Source organism: Mus caroli, unplaced genomic scaffold (assembly GCF_978045245.1).
Source record: "Mus caroli unplaced genomic scaffold, Mus_caroli_1 scaffold_12, whole genome shotgun sequence".
In the NCBI taxonomy this organism is placed as follows: Eukaryota; Metazoa; Chordata; class Mammalia; order Rodentia; family Muridae; genus Mus; species Mus caroli.
The window spans coordinates 44,690,391-44,716,351 of NW_028227267.1; the positions used below are offsets into that span (position 1 = coordinate 44,690,391).

The following is a 25,961-nucleotide window of genomic DNA, read 5'->3' on the forward strand; positions in this document are numbered from 1 at the left end:
CTAAAATAGAACCAAAGTCAGTGTGAGTAAAACAGGGATGTGTACTGAGAACCTGGTCCAGAATATAGGACGGGGTTTGTGGAGGGAAATGGCTTGGAAGCTCAGACCTGAATGTATTAGAATTTGTTAGTATTTTCTTTTGAGAGAAAATTGAAATGCCAAAGCTAGGAAGTCTTACTAAATTATCTTTTGAACTAATTAACACCTCTGACCACGTTTAAAAGGACCAATGCAGTTAATTTCTGTGACTTGAACATTATCTAGTATATACACTCTGGTGATGCTCTGAGAAATTGTAGGGTTTTACTTTGCTTTCTTTTGATCCCTGACTTCTAGGAACTAAGCCATGTTAAATCAATTAGCAGTAAAGCCTCTGTGTTGGGTAGAAAGTTTACCCTCCCTCGAGCAATGACCATTGTGTAGTGTCTGCTGTGTGTCCTCTGTACGTGCAGCGTCCGTTTCTGCTGAGAAACTTCCCAACCACCTTGGGGTAGTGTGTAATAATAAATAGAAAGAGAAATCAAATAAATGGACTTAATTCTGTATCTGTATGTCCAAAGGTTATCTGTTCCTAGATTTTTGTTGGTTGGCGTTGTTTTTAGATAGGTTCTGCCATATTTAGGGCTAGCCTAGAACTCACTATCTAGCTGGGCTGGGGTTTTAGTTAGGTTTTGTTGCATGATAAAACACCATGACCAAAAACAGCCTGAGAAGGAAGGGGTTTATTTCAGCTTACAGTTCCACATCGCAGTCTGTCACCGAGGGAAGTCAGGGCAGGGCCTCAAGGCAGGAACTGAAGTCAGGAACTGAATCAGAGACCTAGATTGCTCCCTATGGCTAAGTCAGCCTCCTTTTTTAAAAACAAAACAAAACTGTGCATTGATGTTTTGCCTGCAAGAGTGTCTGTATGAAGGGGAGGGTGTTGGATCTCCTGGACCTGGTGTTACAGACCGTTGTAGTTGCCAAATGGGTGCTGAGATTTGCTGGGCCATCTCTCCAGCCCCATAGAATACTTTATTTATTTATTTATTTATTTATTTATTTATTTATTTATTTATTTTGAGACAGGCTCTCACGGTATAGCTCTGGCTACTCTGGAACTCACTGAGACAGGCCTCAACAGAGATCCACTCACCTCTGGCTCCTCAGTGCTGGGACTTCAGCCCACTTTCCTGAACTGCACTGAGAACTTTGCTGTTGTACCAAAACAGGGGTGGCACCACCCACCATAGACTATGCCCCACCCCCCACATTCATTCATCGCTGATTAAGAAAATGTTCCACAGACTTGCCCATGTGTCAATCTCACAGAGACATTTTTTTCAGTTTCTTGGATAACTCTAGTAGCACTTGGGAGGCAGAGGCAGGCAGATTTCTGAGTTCAAGGCCAGCCTGGTCTACAAAGAACAGCCAGTTTCTCTAAACCCTGTCTCGAGAGGAAAAAAAAAAAAGTTTGGATGGGATGGGGAAGGACATGATAACCAGGCCTCCGACTTGTAATTTCAAGTGCTGGGGTTACAAGTTTGTACCACTATTCCTAACTTTTATTTGTTTTGAAGAGTGAATTCCAAATTCTTGTTAGTTTTGAAGAAGAAATAATAGTTTTTGTTTGAAGTTTATTTTTTTCTGTTAGTTTATTATAACAATTACCCTAAATCATGTGTCTTTAATACGATTTAGTCCTCACAGTTCTGGTGACAGAGAAGTCTGAGTCAGCTGATCGCTTTCCTCTGGTGGGAGGGATGCCCAGCTCTGGCCTGACTCCTGAGGCTACTGAGTCAGCTAGCAGAGCTCTTCCCTCTGCCCTGCTCTCTTCCCTTTAGCCCCATCACCCTGGGGAGTAGGGCAGCCACATGTGAGCATAAAGGCTCATCGGCAACAGTTTCTAAATACTTCCCACCGTGGGACACAGACCCCATCAGTTAACCTCAGAAGCCTCAATGGAAACTCATGATGTCTTTAGAATTGGATACCATACTTTAATTGAAACATGTTAGCAGTTTGAGTGGATGTAAACTTGAAACAGTTCACGTTTGTGTTAATAAGTTAGCGTTTTAAAATATGACACAGAAATTTCAAAACAGTGCTTTACCATCAGTGTACTCCTTTGTTACTGTGACTGAAACTGCACCAGTTGCTTAGCAACACAACTCTCATCTTCTGCCTGCGCTGCCTGCGCTGTGACTTATAAGTGCCCTTAGCAGGGGTAACAGTCAACAGTGTGTGCTTGTGTCCCCTCTTGTCTCCAAATGATAAATGTCTCGGATCTTTTTTTTTTGTAATTTTATTTATTTTTATTTATATGAGTACACTGTAGCTGTTTTCAGACACACACCAGACGAGTGCGTCAGATCCCATTACAGATGGTTGTGAGCCACCATGTGGCTGCTGGCAATTGAACTCAGGACCTTTGGAAGAGCAGTCAGTGCTCTTAACCGTTGAGCCATCTCTCCAGCCCGAGTGGACAATCTTTTATAAGATTGGAAAACTGAAAGAAGAAAATGGTTAATGAAGATAAAAGAACAAGTGGTAGTGAGAGAGATGCTCTGGAGTGAGACTCAACTCCGACTGGCATACTGCGAGGTGTACTGCGTGGTGTACTGTGCATAGCTTAGCCTGATAGTCTGCCTCCCCTTGTCATTCAGGACACTCAGAGGCAGCCAGTGGAACTTGATAAAGACAAAACTTACTGACACAGAGAGAAGACAGTGTAACAGGGTGAAGATGTCGTCAAGGAAGTGACACCAGAACAAACCTGCATGTATATGACGTTGATCTCAGAAATATTTCATGTTACTGATGCTACCGCCCTAGGAATTGAACCCAGAACCTCTAACTGCTAAGCAAGCACTCCTCCACTGAGCTACCACTCTTTAAAAATGCTTTTATTTTAACAAGTTGTCACTAAGTTGTTCAGGCAGCCTCAAATTTGTGATTCTTCTGCCTCAGCCTCCAAGTACCTGTGAGTGCCACCAGGCTCAGAGTGACATTTAAAGTACAGAGTAGTAGCATTTAGGAGGCAGAGGCAGACCTCTGAGTTCAAGGCCAGTCTTATCTACACAATGAGATCCAGTCCAGCCAATGCTGCACAGTGAGACCCCTCATCTTAAGGAAACACGCATACCCACCACCTCCACCACCACCAACCACCTCCTCCAACAGCAACAAGAGTATAAAGAGTAAAGTGTTGATCCCAATTTAGAAAGTAGAATGACTTCACTACGGCACAAAAGATGCCGTTTCCAGGCCGTAATTAAGCGTTCTGCGCTAGGGAGATGGCTCAATAAAGTGCTTGCTGTACAACCATGAGAACCTAAGTTCTATTCCAAGAACCCACTTAAAGTTAGTCCCTTGTTCCATAAACTGGGCCAGAGGACTGGGTTGGAAGAACCCTTATGCTGGCTAAGATTCGTGTAACTCGTGAAGGGGGTTAGATACTGCCAGTTGAGACTTTTAAAGTTTTACATTAGAAGTGAAACGATGAAATTTGCATTGGAACAAGATGGGAGATTTGATTGTCCACTCCCCTGTCTCAGTTCTGAGATCCCATCTGGCTTGAACCTATTCAGGTTTTGTGCATGCTGCCCCAGTCAGAGTTCACATGTACGTCAGTTCTGTTGTGTCTGGAAGACACTGTTTTCTTGGAGTCACCCACTACCTCTGACTCCTAAAAATCTCCCCACCTCCTCTTCCGCCTCTTGAGCTCTGAGAGGAAGGAGGGCTTTGATGAAACATTGCATTTAGGACCGAACTGCTCCAAAGCCTCGTCCCCTCTGTACATTGTCCAGTTGTCTGTCTTTGTGTTAGTTCCTATCTGCAGTAAGAAGGGCTACTCAGGTGAGGGCAGAGCAAATGAATATATGACCTATGAATATAGCAGTGTGTGTGCCATTAAGTATCACTTTATTGCTGTGCTCCTTTAGCAGGATAATAGTAGTAGGTTTTTCTCTAGGCCCATGATGTGTCTAGTCTCAGGCTTGTGGCCACTTTAACGGTGTAAGTGAGGTGTGTGTTCCATCTCTCAGTAGACCTAAAGGCTAATCAAAAAGTTGTTGGTGACTTCTGTATTTGAGCCACTACTGTACCCGTATCATCTTTTTGTTTGGGGTTTGGGTTGGTTTTTTTGGTTTTTGTTTTGTTTTATTTGGTGGCTGTTTTGAGACAGGATCTCACTATGTAGCCCTGGCTGTACTAGAACTTACTATGTAGACCAGGCTGCCCCTGCCTCCTAAGAGCTGGGTTTAAAGGTGTGTGCTACCGTGTTGGTTAGCACCAGTATATTTTCCAGGTAGGCTGCAGACTTTATTTAAATAGCCTTTCTTTCTCTGAAGAAGTCAGGCCAACCCTCCTCACTCCTGAATGGCTCCTGTTTTCTGTGTGGAACTCAGGTGCATCATCAGTCAGCCTGGCAGCTTTGTGGTTTTCCTCCTGGCTGGCCTCCCTAGTCAACAGTGAATATCAAGGAGACCACTTGTCAGGCCTAAAAGAAACTCCAGTTCCCCAAATTCCAGAGGGCAGCGGGGATGGCCAAAAAATGGCAGTCTTGACCCAATTCCGACTGTACTACAGAAGGATTTCTGGTGGTTAGCTAAGCTAACATTTCTCAGGTGCTTGTGACACAGGTCACCCAGAAGCAGTCATTTCTCTTACCCCAGTCAGAAGGGGACATACATGGCTCTTCGTTGACATATATCTTTGATGCCTGTCAGAATATCAAAGTCCACGTTAACTTTCAGGCTCTCTCAGTCCCTCAGTATTCACAAGTACTTGGAGTCTAAGGAATTGGCGTTTCCTTTGGACCTGACCTTCCAGCCTTTCTGTTGCCTGAGCTAAGGTAATCTCTGACAGCTTCACAGCTGGAGAGGGCCCAGAAGGTCTGGAATGCTGGCCAGAGGTGACAGGGGGAGGGGACCAGGTACTGAAAGCAGGCAATTGTGTGGAAATTCCGGCTGAAGCATCGGCTTGTTGCCCACAGAAACCGTGCTGTCTGTCACTTTGGCTTTCAGTGTGATTAGGGCTGCCTGGTGGGCTCTGCCCGTGATTCCTGGATGCTGTCTGTCAACTGAGTGGGACTCCTCTCTCTGTCTGTCTGTCTGTATCTGTCCCTCTCTCTGTCTCTGTCTCTCTGTCTCTCTCACACACAAAGTATTAGCATGTTCACTGACTGTAATCTGCCCTAAAGTCCTAAGCAGTTAACAGCTGGAGTAGATTTCACCTTTGAGCCATACAAAACAAGCCTAAAAAGTTGTCAATATGATAAAAGTGTACTCCCAAACAAAACCCCAACCAAATACAGATGTTTATCCACAAACCAAATAGCTCTGGTTTGCAGATGGGTCCAGGCATTAATATCTTTAAAATACTGTGCAGAATTTCAAAAACATCTTTTTAAATGCTGCTCAGGAAATCACAGTGCTGTCCAGGCTAGAAGTCACTAAGTGCCTCATCTCACAATAAAGTCTGGACAACTTACTACTGCAGACAAGACTCCTGCCGCCTGCCCCTGGAGCCTTCACCTGCTGAAAGCAGCCCTGCAGTCCCATCAGCCTCCTTCAGGTGCCAGAGCTTTCTTTCATCTCTAGCACTGGGGCAGTGCCCTGGACACACAGTTTAATGGGTATTTGTTAATGAATTGTTCTATAGGTGCTGTTTGATGCTCTAAGGTAGTAAATGGTGCAGACTATGTTGGTAGCCTGGGGAGATGACTCCACGGGTGAAATATTATGCATACATGAGTTGGATCCTGTGAACCCACAAAAAGGCAGGATCCTTGATTCTATAAAGTTGCCTTGTGAACCCCACCCAGATGCTGTAGTGCACTTGCTCCTGTAATAATGCCAGAGTGTCCACTGTTTAAACGTGTGCTACAGGCTCCACAATCCCTCTTCTATCCACCTTCCATCACCAATTTCCTTTTTATAGTGTGTGTATGTGCATGCATACACATGTACATCAGGTGTGTCCACATGCATGCATGTGCTAGATGTTGCATGCATGCCAGATGTTGATGTCATGTGTCTTCTTCCGTTCCTTTTTTCTGAGGCAGGATTTCTATGCTCGCTAACGTAATGTTGACTTTTGACACAAGCTAGAGTCGTTGGGAGAGAGAGCCTCAGTTGAGAAAATGGCTTCATAAAGTCAGGGTACAAACAATCCCGGAAGGCATCTTCTTAACCAGTGACTGTGGGAGGGCCCAACCCACGGTGGGTGGTGCCATCCCTGAGCTGGTGGTCTTGGGTTCTATAAGAAAGCAGGCTGAGCAAGCTATGGGGAGCAAGCTACTAAACAGTACCTTTTATGGCTTCTGTCTGTGTCAGCGCCTCCCTTCAGGTCCCGTCCTTTTTTAGTTCCTGTCCTGACTTCCTTTGCTGATGGGCTGTAGATATGGAAGCAAATAAGTCAAATAAGCCCTTTCCTCCCCAACTTGCTTTTGGTTATGGTCAGGGTTAGCAGTAGTAACCCTGACTAAGACAGTCTCTGCGTAGCCCTAGCTCTCCGGGAATGGGGCTTGCATGTAGGCTGCCTTCCCTCTGTCCCCCAAGTCCCAGGAATAAATGTGTGCACAGCAGCACTGTTACTCTTCATCCTCTTTCCCTAGACACTTTCTCACTGAACCAGTCGTTTATTGAATCCAGCAAGAGTGGCTGGCCAGGGAGCTCCAGGGATCTGTTTCTTTCCCCCACAGTCCCAACATTAGCTTTCTGCCTTGGTCCTCCTCTCCCTCTGAGGGTTAGGGATCTAAGCTAATGTGGATGAAACACATTAGGCTCACTAGACTAGCATTGCCGTGGGCAATCTCTCATATGCTGGGTGAACAGAGTCCTCATAGGATTTCCAGTCCCGGTGTCGCAAGTCGTTCTTGTGCATGTTTATCCTTGCAAGCAGGCTGCTGCTGCTTCCTGGAAGAACCAAAAGACTTGGCCTTGGCTGGAAATCAGGCTTTAAAGAGAAACAGCAGCAAGCCACTTGTGGTTTATAAGCGTGCTGGCTGGTTGTATTTTCAGGCTACTGTGTGTGTGAGCTGTGTCTCTTTCAAACCTCATCACAAAGTGCTGTGTGTGTCTGATGGGAAACAGGAAACAAGGAAAAGGGGCATCAGGGAAGGTCCTGGGTTTGAAGTTTGTTTAATGAAAGCTGAGGGGTTTGTGGTGGAGGGGTTCTGCCTTTGTTGTTGCTTTTAAGGAGACTGGGGTTTATTTAGACCCATTTTCAGGGTACAGTCCATCAAGGTGTACATGGGAAGATGAGACTTTATTGCAGAGTTCAATGCAGAGCCTTCTGGAGCGTGTTCACAGAGTCCAGCCCCAGAGCGCCGGCCGCAGAGTGTCTGTCAGGACGGTGCTGATGTTGAGTGTGGCTGTGCGCCTCAGGAGTCCCTCTGAACAAGGGAACCTGTTAGCTCCTGGGAGCACTGTGAAGCCAGCGGGTGGTGCATTGGGCCCCTTGGACTTTACCAGCTCTAGTTTTACATTTTATTTGGGGTGGCTTTCCTTTCCTTTTCTTTTGTACTTCAAAAATGCAATTTTTTTTTTTGTCCACTTGTAACTTTTGTGGTCTGGAACAAGTTGTCTCTGTCAAAAATTATGGGTAGTTTTTATTTCAGCTTGCTCCTCAGGCCTCTGTGTCCAGCACTTCCTTCTGGACCACAGTTCACGTGAGCCTGCCCTTGGTTAGGGCTTAAGGCGCCCGCCGTTTCTGCTCTGCCTCCCCTGTCCGGCAGCTGCTTTTCACATCACTTAGCATTTATTTCAGTCAGGGAGCAGGTGATAGGAGCCGCTCCCATTTCACCTTCAGCTGTGTGGGCAGATTCCTAACGTACCGTGCGGGCAGGCAGCTTCTTTCCCTAAAGCACAGGGATTTCTGTGCCTGAGTACTTGGCCCTAGGCCACTAGAGAGGTGGCCAGGAAGGGCTAGGCATTTAATGACCCCCGCACAGTGTTTAACCCAGGAAACGGGAAATCGCCTTTCTTTTTCTTGTAGCATCAACTCTCTGTAGAAAGGACTGCGGTGGTCACATCTGCTACTGAATTAAATGACCTTGTCTCTTCTCTCCCTAATTGCTTCACACTCTCTCTCCTGTGCTCCTCCTGGGATTCCCTACCCCTCACCCCCCTCTTCTACAAGTAAGCCACTCAGTTTATCTCAGAGTTATTTTGGGGGCAACCCAAATCTGGATTTTTGGATTCAGGGTAGCTTTAAATTTTACTTACTTAGTTGGCTGGCTGGCTGGTTTTTTGTTTGGTTTGGTTTGAAGATGAGGTTTCTCCCTGAGTATGCTGTCTTGGAACGGAACTCTCACTGTAGACCGGGCTGTCCTCAAACTCAGAAATCGGCCTGTTTCTGCCTCACAAGTGCTAGGATGGAAGTGTTTGTCACTGTTGAGCCATTTCTTCCGTCCTCAGAGTGACTTTATTACAGACCTTGCCCACCTTTCTTTCTCTCATGGGGAATTCGTGACTTCCTTTCCTTCATGGGGATATTGTCACTAGAGTCAGGAGTGCCTGGGTAGAGGTGTGGGGAGAAAAGATTGTCAATCTACCTACAGCCTCAGCCTCTCTTGAGTTTCTTAATCTCTGTTCCTAAAGAGAAGAGTAACAGGTGTGACCAGTTTCTCTCTATAAAAACCCCAGCTGCAGCTGTCCACTGTAAGCTAATCCAGAACTAAGTACTTCCAAAAGTTGTCAAGTTCAGTGCTGGAAAATAATTAGGATGTGAACGCTACACGCATAACCGAGCAGCTGCAGAATGCTGGTTCCACGTGTGTTTGTAGGTGAGCTCCCAACACCATGATTGATACAGTTTGGTAAGAAAATAACTTGGAGAGTCACCTTTGCTTCACATAACAGTTATCAGTGTCATAAACAGAGACTGAGACTCCACTGCTAAGAAGTATAACTGGGTTCCTAGCAAGGGGACAGAAGCTGGGCTACACAGCTGTGTCCTTCCCCATAGATGAGTTCTGCTGGCCGCTAACGAGCTCCTCCGAGTGCCTAAGTTCTTATTTCAAGAAAGTTGTTCTTAACAGTTTCTTTGCTGCTGTTGGTGTGAGTTCTCTTTTGTTTGGCTATTTCTCCCTCTGTAGTACTTGTTTGGCTCTTTCATTCCTAAGTCATTTCTCTCTTTTCATTGAGAACAGGTCTCTCTATCAGTTTGGCCTGTAGGGTATTTTCTTGATTGATGGTTGATGGGCTCCCCTCACTGAGGGTGGAGCCAACCGCTGCCTGGGCAGAGGGTCCTGACTTGTACAAGAACGCAGAGTGAGCAAGCCAGTGAGCAGCGTGCTTCCGTGCCATCTTCGTTACAGATCCTGCCTCGGGGTCCCTGCCTTGACTTCCCTCAGTGATGGAGTGTGATCTGAGAGCTGTAAGCTGAAATAAACCCTTTCTTCCTCAGTCACTTTGGTCATGTTGTTTATCTTACACAGCAAGCAGTAGAAACGCTAACCCCTGCAGTTCTCTGAGTTACCGTCCTCAGGATATTTTTGGGAAGCATGTTTGGGCTGCAAGCTGTTCATGGTTGTTCTGGAGTTCTTTCCACGCCCCTTCACCTAGAGTGCCCATTCTCTCTGACTCCCAATCTTTGTTCTACCCTTACTACCTTAATGCATTTGTTTCTTATTTCTAAAGACTTTGATTTTATTTTAATTAGGGGTGCACTTAAGTGCTGGTATCCACAAAAGCCAGAGGCATTAGATTCCACTGACGCTGGGATTATGGGTGGCTGTGAGTCACCTGGTGTGCTAGAGCAGCAAGTGTGGTTAACCACTGAGCTTCCTCCCCAGCTCCCACCTGCGTGTATGTGTATAGCCTCAGGAATTAGTCTTTTAATGTATTTTGTGGGGACTCTGTTGTCCGTTCTTCAAAGCCGAATTTCAAAATCCACTACTGGGTTTTTTTTTTTTTTTTTTTTTTTTGGTTTTTCAACACAGGTTCTCTGTATAGTCCTGGCTGTCCTGGAACTCACTCTGTAGACCAGGCTGGCCTCGAAATCAGAAATCCACCTGCTTCTGCCTCTCAAGTGCTGGGATTAAAGGCGTGCGCCACCATGCCCAGCACTACTGAGTTCTTATTAATGTTTCCTATTCCAGTCCCAGGGTTCTGTTTGTCTTTCAAGGTCCAGTTGGTCAGTTGGCCTTGGGTTTGTTTGTTTTTGTTTTTGTTTTTTTTTTTCCTGTGCACTGGGTTTTGAGGGTAGGGAAAGTGTTTTTTGGCACTGTTTGTATTTTTTGGTACCTATCACTAATAGTTTCTTGTTTTTCTTAAGTGTACCCAGTATTTAGTTTCCCTCCAGGTGTTCTGGGCTATTTTAAACCTTTTTCTTGTTTACTGCTTGTTGTCCTTAGATGTCAAAAAAGATTGGTCTGACCATGCTCTCTGGTGGGAAAAGAAGAGGACTTGGCTGCTTAAGACACACTGGACCTTGGATAAGTATGGTATCCAGGCAGATGCCAAGCTCCAGTTCACCCCGCAGCACAAACTGCTCCGCCTGCAGCTTCCCAACATGAAGTATGTGAAGGTGAAAGTGAACTTCTCTGACCGAGTCTTCAAGGCTGTGTCTGACATCTGCAAGACTTTCAGTAAGTGACCTGCCCTTCACTCAACCATGAGGCGTGTGTGGCTGGTACTTGGCATTGAGCTTATGCTAAGGGGGTCTGGTTTGGACCCTATGTGTATCTGTATTTGAAACGATTGTTTATAGGTTGTTTTTTCTTTGTTTGTTTGCTTTTGAGATAAAGAGGTATTGGGTTAAGATGGAACAGGAAGAACTAGATTTTTTTCCCCACTAATTAGAACCATATATTATATAAAACTCTTTTCTGATGACTTGATCATCTGACAGTAGTGGGATTGAACCTTGGGTCTCAGTGCATGCAAAGCAAACGCCTTTCCACTGAGCTATACCCTAAGCCACAATTGCATTGTTTGCCGGAGGGTGGGGAAGGGAACAGGCATTGTTTTCAGAGGGCTGTGGCTCTTCAGTATTTCCTTCACGTAAGTCACTTTGATTTTAGTAATTCAGAGAGATGATGTCACTCCCTTTGATGAAGGCCTGCCCTCTCCTAAGGAAACTACTCTCCGGACTCGCTCGCCCCACGCCAGTGCTCTGCTTTCAGGAGCAAGCTGTGGGTCGCTTTTTACTTGGCTGACGTGGTTCTGATGTATGACAGGAAGCATTCAGCCACCAGAGAAGTGTGAACATTCGTCAGTACCACTAGCACATAGTTCTTAGATATACTTAATGATTTGTCCAAGTTCTAATTCCAACTAGAGCTCTTTTATACATATGTTGCATTTTCAGATGATACTGGTAATTCATAAAAATCTTGGTCTCCAAAGTAACTTTGATCTACAGTTTGATTTGCTACATATATGCTTGTTCAGACTGTGCTGTCTATTGTGGGTTTGCACATGTGTTTGCAGGTGAGGGAGACTTCCCAGGTGTAAAGATGTTAGGAGGATGTTGGTTCTCTGTCACTTTCTTCTGCACTAATCCCTTCAAGCAGGCCTTTGAACCTGGAGCTAGGCTGGGAGCCAGGGAGCCTCTGCAATCCTTTGTTTTACAGTGCTGGCTATTTAAGTGGATGCTGGGAATTTGAACTCATGTCCTCGTGCTTGCACTGCAAGTGCTCTTACCCACAGAGCCATCTCCCTGCCCCCAAGTATATAATTTCTTTCATACAATTTACTATTTTGTGCTGTTTCACAATAATTGTGTGTGGTTGCACTGGTATTAATTCCCCATTCCCGGAGTTCTGTTAGTGGACATTTCGGTTGTTTCACTCTTGGAGCAAATACTGCAGTGAGGTTTTATTTTTGTTTAGCATATTGTTGACAAGTTTTCAGTTGAGATAGCTTCAGGACACCCCTACCATAATTCTTCAGCAGCCTCACTCACTGCTAGAGCCACCAGCACATACTCCTCCTGTGCAGGTGCTCCTCCTGTGCAGGTGCTCCTCCTGTACAGGTGCTCCTCCTGTGCAGGTGCTCCTCCTGTACAGGTGCTCCTCCTGTGCAGGTGCTCCTCCTGTGCAGGTGCTCCTCCTGTGCAGGTGCTCCACCTGGAAGGAAGGCTGGGCTGGGACTGTTGGCCTTAGCACAGGGCCGCCTTGCTTCTTAAGTTTCTGTTTCTAGATCTGTTCTTTGTGGTTCTGATAGGGCCTCTTTGATCAAGTCAGAATCTACCTTTTAAGAATTTTTTTAAAGATTTATTTTATGTATATGAGTGCTCTATCTGGGTGTACACCTGCATGTCAGAAGAGGGCATCAGATCCCAGTATAGATGGTTGTAAGCCACCATGTGGTTGCTGGGAATTGATCTCAGGACCTATGGAAGCAGTGTTCTTAACCACTGAGCCCTTTTCCAGCCCCTAAGAATTTTTCTTTAGAAGATTTTTTTTTTATGCATACGAGTGCTCTGTTTTCATGCACACCAGAAGAGGGAATCAGATTCTATTTCAGGTGGTTGTGAGCCACCATATAGATGCTGGGAATTGAACTCAGGACCTATGAAAGAAGAGCCAGTGCTCTTAACCACTAAACCATCTTTCTATCCCCAAGAATCACTTTTTTTAACCTCTGAAATGTGTGTTTTTCTTATTTTAAAGCAATCTTAGAAATGCTCATCTTCCCCCTCCCCCAATTTTTAGGTATCTTTTGCTGTTATGCCGAAGAACTTAGGGTGTCAGAGGGGAAGCCGACTAATATCACTGTTTTTATGTAGTGCTTCTGGGATAGCTCACTATGTTTAAATGGATAATACAGATTAAAACACTGAAAAGCACAAAGAATTACATAAGTTATCTAATACATGTTTAGAATTTATAGCTATCGATATTTTATCTTTTTTTTTTTGTTTGTTTGTTTTGTTTTTCGAGACAGGGTTTCTCTGTGTAGCCCTGGCTGTCCTGGCACTCACTTTGTAGACCAGGCTGGCCTCGAACTCAGAAATCCGCCTGCCTCTGCCTCCCGAGTGCTGGGATTAAAGGCGTGCGCCACCACGCCCGGCTTTATTTTATCATTTTTAAGTCACAGTAATATAGGTAAATTTCTTAGTCTCCTAACTTCCTTCACAAAGTCCATATGTGGCCTAGTTTGCTTTTTCATTACTGTGATTAAGGGCTGTGCCACCACACATGGCTCAAAAAAATTTTTTAATGAATTTATAGCTTGTATATATTTGAGCAGATGTGTGTGGCAGGGGAGCAGATGTGGTGGTGTACGTGTGGCGGTCAAAGGACAACTTTTTGGGCGTTGGTTGTGTCATACTGAGTGGGTTCTGGGACTTGAACCCGGGTTTTTAGCCTCTACTCTGAGCCAGTTACTAGACCAGATCTTCTGTGTTTATGCTTAATGTTCTTTCTAGCTTATCTGATTTGAGTGACCATCATGGGTGCTAAGCTCTGAAAAATATTTGTCTGTGTTTCTTGGGAGCTTTGTAGGTGAGTGTAGGGTTGGTGTTTGGTATTGTCTCTTTGGGACATTCTCAAGTGCTAGGACAATGAGAGAGTGCCACCATGCCCTGCGTAGGCTTAGCCACCATGCCCTGCGTAGGCTTGAGTCTGGCAGCTTCTCCATTGGTATAGCTTTCCCCACTGGTTACTGCTGTTAGAAATGTCACTTTCTATAGAGATAGTCACACCTCTTATGAATAATAACTTACCGTCTTTTCATTTGTGCGCCCACCTTGCCTCACTGTAATGAAGTAGTTGTGTTAGCAGTGACTGCTATTTCATTGTTCCTGATACTTTACTTTTGACGTACCTTTTGTTATGTTTAGGAACTTTTGGCCTATATTTTATGCCTAATACCTAACCACATGAAATGTACTTAGCTGGAGATCGGGGAGCCAGTGTCATATGTAGAACAAGGGGAAGGACCCGAATGCCCTTAGTACCGTACTGTGTGCTCTCCACACCATAACATAGTTCACACTCCCCTGTCTTATCATCTGCATACTGTCACTGAATCTGGCAGATTTTTTTGTTATTTAACTCGTTGTAAGATGTCTTAGACATTCGTCTTTCCTTCTACACTCTCTTGTAAAGTGAAGGTCGATGCCAGGCTCTTTAAGTTTCTGTACTGACACTTCTCAGCCTTCCTGAGGAAGCTCGTGTGCTTTGTTCTGTCGGGGAGGTTCTTACCACCATTACTTGCCCTCTGCTTTAGAATTTCATCTCTTTAGATTTCTAGACTGAGACAAGGCCTGGCAGCTTGGCCCCGCGCCCCAGAGGATCCACAGCCAATGTTTAGCACTACCAGCTAGAGCAGAGGCTTCCAAAACCTGAGTGCGAGGGATATCCCATGTTCAAGCTGTAGCAGCTTTGGGCCTGGAGGAATCCAGAAAGGGGCAAGGTGAGGAGGGAGTTTCTCCTGTGCTCACGGCAGATGAGTGGTGGGACCACTCTCCCTTGCTCATGCCCCCTGGGCCAGCTCTCCCCTGTCTTTCCTGCCAGCTCTACTCTGCTGCCCAGGAGAGGTGCAGGGCCCTGTCTCCAGCTCTGCAGGGCCCTTGGATATTAACATGGTCCTAGGCAGCTGGTCCATAGCAGGGCATTGCATGGCAGTGTTGAGTAGATCTGCACAGGGTGAAAGGTCTCTGCTGCCCCGTGTGGGTAAGCTTGCCAACCGTGAAGTAACTTACTAGAGCCTCTGTTCATCTTCCCACCGCTGAATGAACACCAGCATCGACGCGACGTCGGAACTGTTCGCTGCAATCATTTTCTCCCATTAAGTCATATCCAAGCCAAGTAATTTTCCTCAAATTAAACGAATCCACTTAAGTGCTGGTCACTGTGGTTTCATTAGTTGAACTCTTCTGGGTTCGTCCTGTGGCTCTTGATTACTGTAAGAGACGTAGAGTTCAAAGGAAGAAAAATGGCATGGCTGGTGTTACCAAAATGTCATTAACAAGAGCCCAGAGAAGTGCGGAGGATGCCAGCTACTGAACGGTCAGCAGTACAGAAGAATATCCAGTTGAATGGGAAATTACCTAATTTTGCTGACAACCTTTCTAAAGTTTTTTTTTTTTTAAATTGGTTAAAAAAGAAGAGAAAAACATTTTCTTTTGTAACTTAACTGTTACAAAACTGTCGTGTAATGATTTAATGAGACAGGCTTGTTGGCTTGTTTGCCTCTGCCTTTTCACAACACACATTGCTGTCAGAGGACGGTGAGCTCTTATCTGACCTGTACGCTGACGGGCAGACATCCCAAATGTGTGCCCTCTACCTGGGCCAGTAAAGCGGACAGTCTCCTCCCAGAGTTTGACAGTGTTCTGTGCTTACAGCGTGTTAGGTCAGTGTTACTAGATCGGGGTGCAGGTCTTCCCACTAGTGAGGTTCGTTAGGCCAATCCTATCCATTCCCACCTTCTCCTCTGCCCTGCCCCTGGGACACACACACACACACACACACACACACACGCAGGGATAGTGATGGCAGGCCGGTTGAAGGGCTCCCTGCAGAGATGAAAAGGAAGGAAGAATCCGTCAGGTTATCGTTCTGGATTTCATGCTTGTGTGTGCCCTCAGAGTTCTGTTGTTTTGGTCCAAAAACTGTTCAGTGTTTCTTCTTGTTATTTTATTTTCAAGTTACTTTTCTCATATTTTGTTCTTTATGTTTAGTTTTGGTTGTAAAGTAGTAGAATCCAAACTCAGCTGTGCTCCGAGGGAGGCTTTACATGTTCACATCCTGAGACGTTACATGAAGACCAGAGGTGCTTGGTTACTTGTCTGCTGGGACGGGCCCTTCCACAAGGCCTTGCATCAGTGAGGGCTTCTGTGGCTGTGTTAACACCATGACCAAAAGCAACTTGGCAGAGAAGGGTTGTTCGGCTCACAGCTCCATCACTAAGGGAAGCCCCTGCCTCAAGTTGATTTAAAAACCAATCGGGACATGTCCCCTTTGGAGGAGGGGCTGTTGAGCTGTCTTCCAAACTTGGCTGATGAGTGAAGCAGAAACTCCCAGACTGTCCTCAGATCTTGTTGCCCACCTGGGTCACTCCGAGTCTTAGCTGCAAGAGAGACCAGAGAAACAGATACTACTGTTTGCAGTGTCTTTATGTTAGACACAAGCAGAGAGGAGGGTTAAAAGTGGTCAGTGAATTTGCCCTTAAGCAGCTCTGCCAAATGCTCCTTTCTTAAGCCCATAAGGAGCCAAACTAAGCAAAACATAAAGATAAGGATCAAGTGATGTTTTAATTAGAGTGACTAAGGGCTTATGACAACTTTTTATTTCACTTAACTTTTAAAGTTTATTTTCTCTGTGTGTTTTGTCTGCATGTATGTCTGTGCACCACGTATCTACTTGGCACCTCCTGAGGCCAGAAGAGCATGTCAGATCCCTAGGAACTGGAATTATAAATGGTTTTGAGCTGCTCCGTGGGTGCTGGGAATCCAACCTGGGTCCTCTGGAAAAGCAGTCAGTGCTTTTAACAGCTGAGCCATCTCCCCAACCCCTCACTTAACTATCTGGTCAGTTTGACTGAGGTATATAATCTTCAAGTAATATAGAATGCATTTTTGACAAACCTACAGCAGTGTGATAAAGGCAGGTTTCAGCACCCTAGAGTTTCCTCAGCCTAGAGTTTCCTCAGCCTAGAGTTTCCTCAGCCTAGAGTTTCCTCAGCCTAGAGTTTCCTCAGTCCCCTTTGCTGTTCTTACCCACAAACCACTGATCTTTCTTCTATCACTGCCTTTTCTCAAATGTCATTTTAGTGTAACCATAGCATATGCGGCCTTTTGTAGATGGCTTTTCCCACTTAGCATATTCTTTCAGCTCTTCGTATGTAGTGTACCTGTGGTGGTTTGAATGGGAAATGTCCCTCCTAGGCTCAGATATTTGCACATTTGGTCCCCAGTCGGTGGTGCTGTTTGGGAAGGTTTGGGTTGCACTGTTTTGCTAGAGGAAGTATGTTCTTGGAAATGTCTGTTTTGTGCTCACAGTAAAAGATGTCTCCTAGCTTCCTGTTTCTGTTGTCATGGTTTCTCATCGTTATAGACTCTTTGTGAACCCGTAAGCCAAAATAAAATTCATCTATAGGTTGCTTTTGATCATATTTTATCACAACAACAAAAGAGTCATAAAGCATTGCCAATCTCAGGGCACATTGGTTCTCTCTAGTTTGGACTATTATAAATAAAGCTGCTGGAGAAATCGCTCAGCAGGTAAAGGTGCTTGCCCCCTAGCCTGAAGACATGAGTTCAGTTTCTGAGACCCCTTAAAGTCTTAATTTCTGCAAATTGTCATGAGACCCTCTATATACACGTGCACACAGTGAGTAAAGGAGAATTAAAATGTTGAATAAAGATGCTAAACTTGTAATTCTTGAAGGAATTCTGGTCCTAGTAGGAAACTTAAAAGAATGAAAATTTCATTGCAAACCGCCCATACTATTTTGCATTCTTACCTGCAGTACTTGAGAGTTCCTGTTGCCTGGTGTGGTGGTTTGAATAAGAATGGCTCCTCAGGCTCATATGTTTGAATGCTTAGTCACCAGGGGGTGGCGCTATTTGAAAGGATTAGAAGGATTAGGAGGTGTGGCCTTGTTGGAAGAAGTGTGTCAGTGGGGGTGGGCTCTGAGCCACATTTCTTTTTTTTTTTTTTTTTTTTTTTTGGTTTTTCGAGACAGGGTTTCTCTGTATAGCCCTGGCTGTCCTGGAACTCACTTTGTAGACCAGGCTGGCCTCGAACTCAGAAATCCGCCTGCCTCTGCCTCCCGAGTCTGAGCCATTTCTTAAGCCCTGGCCAGACTCACACATTCCTGTGCTCGCTCTCTCTCCCTTTCTTTCTTCCCTCCCCTCCCTTTCTTCCTCCTCCCTCACCCTCCCTCCCTCCCTCTCCTCTCTCCCTCCTTCCTTCCCTGTCTCTCCCTTCCACCATCCCTCTCTCCCTCCATGCCTCCTCTTATAAATTAGGCCATCTGATAGAACTACAGACATTCTCTGCATATTCTGGATGTAGAAACTTTATTGGACATGTTTAAAAATTGTTTCTTAGTATGTCGCTAGCTTTTTTGAAATGTTATTGAGAAAAGATTTTAATGTTTGTCAAAACCAATTTATGATCTCTATTTTCTCTCATTCTGTTTTCCTTGCTTTCTTAAATGATTTATTTAGTTCTCCTTTATGATTATAGTTATCTCTACTGGTGACTTTTGATCTATTTCCACTTTTATCTTCATAGTAATTGCTTTCAGGAGTGTCCAACTTCAACCTGTGCCTGTATTCAGGATAGATGTGAATATAGCTTGACACAGAAAAATCACCTTACTTAAAACACTGTTGGGTTGTTTTGTTTGTTTGTTTTGTTTTTTAAACTGGATTTGTGCAGCTCTTGAGCAAGAATTTTGTAGCTGACAACAGTGTCACAGAGGTAAGCATGTCTTACCTCAATGAAGATTGTCTTCATTGTTCATTAATGTCGGAGGGCCAGCCCGTTGTGGGCAACTTTGCCTAAGCTGGGCTCTGAAAGCAAAGAAAGCTCATTAACTGACAGCTAACATGGATTTTCTTTGTGTGTGTGATGGGACCAGTTGTCTTGAGTTCCTAATGAAAGAAAAAAAACTAAATTCAAGACTTCAAAGCCCTAGCCAAAAAGTTTATTCAAGGTCCATGACTCATGTGGCTTGCTAGTTAGGAGGGCTTTTTGGGCCTAGAACAAAGAACAAAGGCTGTAAAATCCCCCAGGAACCAACTAGCCATAAAGATAGGAAAGACATACAAAAATGTCCGGCGTCTCCCTAATCTCCTGCCCTTCTGACCTAAGTTAAATGTTAACCAGATGCTCTGCTGTTACCTCGATCTGCATGTACAGTCTGCTGATGTTTAAAAGAACCAATCATGTGAAACCACGCCAATTCCTCCCACAGCCCCAGACCCTTTTCTATAAAAACCCCTCGCTTCCAAGCCTCGTCCACGGTCGAGTCCACTGTCTCCTACGTGAGATACATTTCGACCCGGAGCTCCGCCATTAAACTACCCCGTGTATTTACATCAAGACGGTCTGTTCGTGATTTTTGGGTGCACGCTGAATGGGAATAGAGTGAGGGTTTCCCCACTAGGTTTTTTTCACTGACTCTGAGACACTTCTGCAGTTACAGACCATAACCTGGAAATGTAACCCAAATAAGCCCCTTCTTCTATAAGTTGTTTTTGATTAGATTGTTTTATCACAGCAATAGATATGAAACTGATATGTGTAGGGTTTGACTTCTTTGTTTATTTTTTTTTTTATTAAAGATTTATTTATTTATTATATCTAAGTACACTTCAGCTGTCTTCAGACACTTCAGAAGACACTTCACAAACTTCAGAAGAGGGAGTCAGATCTCCTTATGGATGGTTGTGAGCCACCATGTGGTTGCTGGGACTTGAACTCAGGACCTTCAGAAGAGCAGTCGGGTGCTCTTAACCGCTGAGCCATCTCACCAGCCCCTGTTTATTTTTTTTAAATCTTGACTTTTGCCTTTATTTTTGAAATACACTGTAGCTGAAGAATCTGAGCTTTCTCTCCCTCAGGTAATTGTTGTCTTTAAGTTGTTTCTGGTTGACACGATTCCAGAAATGTCTGCTATTCTGTGCGTATGCTTTCTGTTTCCTTTTAGTGATGCATAAGTGTCTTATTTTTAATACTGTCTCTTGTTACATCTTCAAGTTCATTAGTCATGCCTCTGCCAATCTGCTAACCAGCCTGCCCCGTGTATTTACCATAGCAAGTATGTTTTCATCACCAGAAGTTTGATTTTAGTATTTATTTGAATCTTTCCTTTTTCTCTTCATTACCATTATATCTCCATTTAAAGGCACACACACTATACATGGAGTAGCTCCTGTTGTTCGTGGCTGGTGCTTCATCTGGATAATTTTTGCCCCCTTCCTGCCTCCTCCCCTTTTCCTTCACTCAGAGTTGCGGGCCATATTTTCTCTGCTTGGCTCCTCTTGAAGAGCATCCAGTGCTTCTCACTGGTTAGCCATCTCTCCAGTCAGTGCTCTGGTGTTCATTTTCATCTCCTCTTTGTGGACTGCTGCTTCTCCTTGGAAACTTGTAGGATCTTTACTGTTCTGTTCGTCTGTTATTCTAGAGACTCCAGAGGGCCTGATTCTCGTGTCACTGTTTCCTTGCTAGTTCTTCTCCCGCGTTTGATCATTCGCCGTTGGTGTGTGCTGTTGGGTGGTGTTCTTGGGTTGATCCTCTTCGTAATAACTGCTTGTCTTCTATACTAGAGTGGCACCACACTTTAGTTCTCACTGTTTGTATTTCCCCAGAGTGTTTGCTGCACAGATGGTCAGTAGATTTAAGACCGGAATACAGTTGTACCTCAGTGGAATAGTGACGACACATAGACACCCCCCCCTTGCTGTTAATATCCAAACCTCTTAGTTTCTGCTTCTTTGATGCCCTGTCATCTCTCACAGATGCCCTTCTCTCATCTTTATTAGTGTGTTTATTGAAGTAGTTTCATTTTATACTCCTACCATGCTTCTCCTTATGGCTTGTTTTGTGCATAAAAGAACTCTACTACTGAGCTATGTATGTGTATCTCTGACTTTTATATTTGGAACTGTTAGTATTTCATTGCCACCATGAGGAAATACCATAAATTTAGCAGCTGAAAACAACACAGAATTTTTATATTTAGGCTGAAGGTCTGGGCACAGCAGCGTGACTCACCTAGGTCTTTGTCCCCTCCTCAACACTCTTGAGAGGGAGTTCTTCGTGGCACAGTTTGGTTCCTTGTAGTTGTAGGAATAAGTTCCCAAGGCTCCCCACCCCCATTTCTGAGACCTTCTGCGTTCTCAAGTTCATCCGACCTCTCCTGCCTCGGCTCTCTTGTGCCTCTTTCTTCAGCCTCTCTTTTGTATATAAAGGACGATGTGATTATATTGGACCCATCCAGATAACCCATCTCTCTCCCTAAGATCAGCTGCTTAGTAACCTTCATGGCAATGTCCCACATTGTTGAAATGTAAAGCAGGGTTTGCCCCTGGAGTCCCTCTCCTTGAAGCCTTTCTTTAAGTGACATTCACAGTTCTGTGATGATGCACCCTGGATTTCTAATAGGGAGGTTTGGGTGGGGCTTAGCCCACTGCCCTGCCTCAGGGAGCCAAGTCACCACACTGAGTTTTTCAGCTCATTAGCTCATTATCCTGCGCTGTTAAGGTTTCTGTTGACAGGATCTTATAGGCAGGTGGGGTGGATTTACCACAGTAAAGGAGCAGGAGACTGTGGCAAAGTGTGTTTCCATCTACAGTGCTTTGGTTTTGGTGTTTCTTCGCTCCTAGCATGTGACCCAGTGAGTCAGTGGGCCTTGCCTGTCTGTCCTCTCGATGCTTCACCACATTGGCCAGCCAGTTCCTGCTGATCTGTCTGGCTTATTTCTTCTCATTATTTGATGTGTATTTGATATCATAGTTTTGTTTCTTGGAAACAAGATCTTGCTTTGTGGCCTAGACTTAGGCTGGCTTTGAACTTGTAGACACCCTGACGCCTCAGCTTCTCAAATGCTGGTAATATAAACGTATCCCATTCCGTGGACCTCTTGATGCTGCTGTGCCCCCCCCCTTTATCAGCAGGTATTTCTTTGTCATTTTGGAAAAATTAAAACAATGGATGCATAGACTCTTTATACTTAATCAGAAACTCACAAGAAACGTTTTCTTTGAAGGAAATCTAAAATTATTTTCCTCAGACCCCCATGGTAGATTCATTCTTAGTTGTTCTATCTCTAGGCCCTATAATTTCACATATATATGCATGTATACACGCACTTGTGTTACACATACACGTACAGTATTTATATAGTCCATCTAGATTGTCAGTCAGTTTGATAATACTGATTTCATAAGCATTAAATGCCACTATTATATAGTTTCATATAGTGGCAATAAGAGCAAGGACGTTGCTCTGTATGGAGCCTCATGAATGTCAGCTATGTTATTATTATGTCTATTATTCACTGGGATGGTATGTTTTCTGTCTAACATTTTCATGACTCATAGTCCTATATTGTTCTCCAGTCCCACTCTTGTACTTAATTTAGGTGTTTTAGATGTACCAGTTCCTGAAAAAAGACACAAAGTAAAGTCAGTAGGTTATATTTTTATTTTAAAAATGTGAAGTAGAATGTGTACGTGTGCATCTGCGTGCCAGTTTATGCATGTAAGTGCCGTAGTACCCATGGAGACCAGAAGAGGGTGTTGGATCTCCGGACACTAGAGTTACAGACAGTTGTGAGCCATCTGACGTGGGTGCCAGGAACGAACTTGGGTCCTCTGCAAAAGCAGTATGGGCTCTTAATCGCTGAGGTATCTCTTTATCCCATAAATCAGTAAATTCTAAATTTTCTTTCATTAGTAAGATAGTCCCCTACAGGAATGATTGGGTTTTCTTCTTGTCATCATTATAATAAAATGAAAGTCAACTCATCAGATTTCCTGTGCAGCCAGTGGCTTATGCAGATCAAGGGTGGGACTGTCAACAAGCAGGAGATAGATTGAGGCAAGCTCCTAAGCTGTAAGAAGTAGGAATAAAACTCAACGTTTAGAGCTTTTACCAGAACAAGCTCCTGTGTGTGCTAAGCGCCAGAGAACACTGGAGAGGGAAGGTCTCCAGGCATATTGTTACAATATTTAGACCATCTAGATTATCAGTCAGTTTGACATTGTTTACTATTTTGACTGGACAAGCAGTTTGCCTTGACCCAGTTGGTTAAGAATTACTTGTCTGCTTATAATAGACTGAAAAGTTACTTCATAGTTCATTGTTGCTGTCTTAGTTACATTTATAGCTGTGAGCTGGACAGGAAATGACTTAGGAACAAAAATCTCAATGTACGAATGTGCAGAACCTAGGAAACATTCCAGAAACACTTAGGAAGGCTTCAGATGACACATGCTTGCTTTCCCCTCTCCAGCTGGTCAGTGACACAGAAGTGGTGGAAGTGTGTCACAGCTCGCCTGTGACTCATTTGGTGCCCTCTGATATTTTGGATTTTTTCCCCATATACTAATGTAGTTTATCTAAGGGGAAACAACTATGGTGGGGAGAAAGCTTGCCATCACCACAGCCTGGCCCCCACTTAGTACTAAAGTATAAAGTAAACTTAAAATTCCCTTTTCAAAAGATTTATTATTTTTAATTACGTATTTGTCTATCTGTTTTGGGGTGTGTGCACATGAGTACAGGTTCCCTCAGAAACCAGAGGAGTTAGATTCCCCCTGTACCTGTGTTACAGGTGATTGTGAGCTGCCTGATGTGGGCACTAAACTCGGGTCCTCTGCAAAGAGCAGTACATGTTCTCAGCTGCTGAACCATCTCTCCAGCCCAGCATGACATTTTCTATGTCTCTCTCTTCTCCATACGTGGCAGTGATCACATTTAAATCCAAGGGTGCACTGAGAATTAAGAACACAGCTCATAAACATCTAAGTGTGTTGAGGGTCAGTCACTGTGAGTGTGACATATGTGAGAGTTGAAGGTTAGTCACTGTGAGCGTGACATACGTGAGAGAAACAGCTGAAAGGGAGGAGCGTCTATTGGGACATTGGTTTCCATCCATCTTGGCGTGGAGCAGGGAGAATGCTTGTGCAGTGGACTTTCTTCTTTGTTTCTTCTGGTTCCATTCAGGCTCCGGGCCAGCCACCTTCTAGGCAGCTACTTCCCCCTTAGTTAATCCTCACAGAAATGCCCTCACACGCAGGCCCAAAGGAGTGCTTCACTAGTCTTATATATCCATGCTCTCATGCCAATCGAACTCACAGTCAGGAGGGCCACCATGTAAGGTCAGTCAGATGTTACATTTGTTCTTTAAGTATTCTGTGGGCTTCAGATAGCTCAGCATCTATGAGAGCACTTGCTGTACCCACAGAGGGTCTAGAGTTGAATCTACAGAGCATGTCTGCATTTTGGGTGGGCCTGGTAACTGGCCTGTACAAGACAGGGATGGCAAAGACCCGACATCTGGAGCAAGCTGGCTACTGAGACTTAACCATATTTCTGAATTTGATGTAAAAACTCTCCTTCAGTAAATAAGGTAGAAAAATGCTGGAGGAAGATTCCTGGCACCAACATAGGACCTCCACATGCATGTATACACACCATACGCATGTCCACACATACATGGGTACCGACATACACACCACATATTTGTATGAAAAAGGAAAAGTAGTCTAGGAGAATAATGACGATTCATCTATATTAAGTAAAGACAGATCAGAACAATCACCTGAAATATCTTCTGGGTGTCTGAACATACCCAGCTAGTAATGAGGCATAAGGTCCAAAAGCCACACGTAGGGGTGAGCTAATATTACATCTTAAATACATAAGAATGAAGAGCCAGCCATGGAGGTACATACCTTTAATCACAGCACTCAGAGACAGAGGCAGACAGATTGCTATGGGTTCAAGGCCAGCTTGGTCCACACAGTGAGTTCAGTCCAGCCAAGGCTACACAGTGAAGGAGACCCTATCTCGAAAAGAAAAACCCTTGCTTCTTAGTTGTGTAACTAAAATCTGCTGTATTAATTTTGTTTGCATTGCTAGCTGTACAAAGTCTCGAGCTCCACATGACATTTTCCTACGTATGTATTATTGTGCTCTACTCATACCCCGCCCCATCCCCACCCTTGTTTCTCCTCCCCCATCGTCTTCTCCTTCACTCATCATGATTTCCTGTATATGTGTAGATTAATGAACGTAGATTCTGCTAAGTGCAGGCTTATCTCTTCCTTCCCCATGACGTCGTATGTTCTCTTGCATATCTTTTGGCCCCTTCTTCTTCTCTCTCATATAATCCCCTTCTAATTTCATGTTCATACATAAGTATGTACATGCTTGTGTATGTGTGCGAGTGGGGGGTTTGTGGAGAGAGAGACTCTGATTATGAGGAAAAACTGGAATATTTGTCTTTCACTCTTCAATTCTATTCATTTTCCTGAAAACGTCATTAATTTTATTCTTTACAGCAGAATGAAATTCTGTTGTGTTTACATGTCACAGTTTCTTTATCCCTTCGTCTGCTGACTATCTAGGCCAGTCCTAAGGCTCATCTGCAGTGAGTAGTGTAGCATGCTGAAAGACCCTGTGAGTATATATCCCCAGGCCTGTTAGGCTGGAGCAGACAGCAGCCTGAGTTTCAGTTTTGAGAGAAAGCTCTACACAGATTTCCATAGTGGCTGCAAGAGTTCACACTCACTAGTAATAATAACTTTTTTTTTTTTTTTTTTTTTTTTTGAGTCAGGGTTACTCTGTGTAGCCCTAGCTGTCCTGGAACTCACTCTGTAGACCTGGCTGGCCTCAAACTCAGAAATCCACCTGCCTCTGCCTCCCAAGTGCCGGGATTAAAGGGATGTGCCACCACTACCTGGCAATAAAGGGTTTTTAAAATTTTATTTTGTGGATGTGTTTTCCTGCATGTATGTCTGTGTACCATGTCTGTACCTGGTGCCCAAAGAAGCCAAAGAAGGCATTAGATCCCCCAGGACTAGAGTTTTATAGACAGATATGAACTACCACGTGGGTGATGGGAATTGAACCTGGGTCCTCTGGAAGAGCTGCCAGTATTCTTTAATTGCTTAGCTATCTCTCTAGCTCCATACTGGATTTTTGAATGATAGCCACTCCCACTGGGATGAGATGAAATTTCAGTGTGGTTTTTATTTGCATTTATTCGATCACTAATGTTGTTAAATTTTTTAAAAAAATACTTATTGGATCTCTGTATTTCTTCTCCTTTAGAATTTAATCTTTAAATTTAAATTTTTTATGGGTGTGCTTTGCCTTTGTATATTACATGTGTGATGTGCCCACGGTGGTCAAATTGGACCCCATGGGACTGAAATTCAGACAGTAACGAGCTGCCATGTGGGTGCTGGGAGCCAAACCAAGATCCTCTGGGAAAGCAGCTAGTGCTATGCTGTTAACCATGGAGCCACCTCTCTAGCCCTCACTGTATTTCTTCTGT

General features: G+C 44.3%; 1 protein-coding gene across 4 annotated transcripts in view; it reads left to right on the forward strand.

Annotated features, from left to right (window-relative positions):
• Positions 1 to 25,961, forward strand: part of Fermt2 (FERM domain containing kindlin 2) — a 70,879-nt gene that overhangs the window by 14,226 nt on the left and 30,692 nt on the right. For all 4 annotated transcript variants that reach the window (XM_029468773.2, XM_021181733.3, XM_029468774.2 and 1 more), the window contains exon 3: positions 10,343 to 10,576. In XM_029468773.2, coding sequence (XP_029324633.1) covers positions 10,343 to 10,576 — 234 coding nt within the window. The remainder of the gene's footprint in view (positions 1 to 10,342; positions 10,577 to 25,961) is intronic.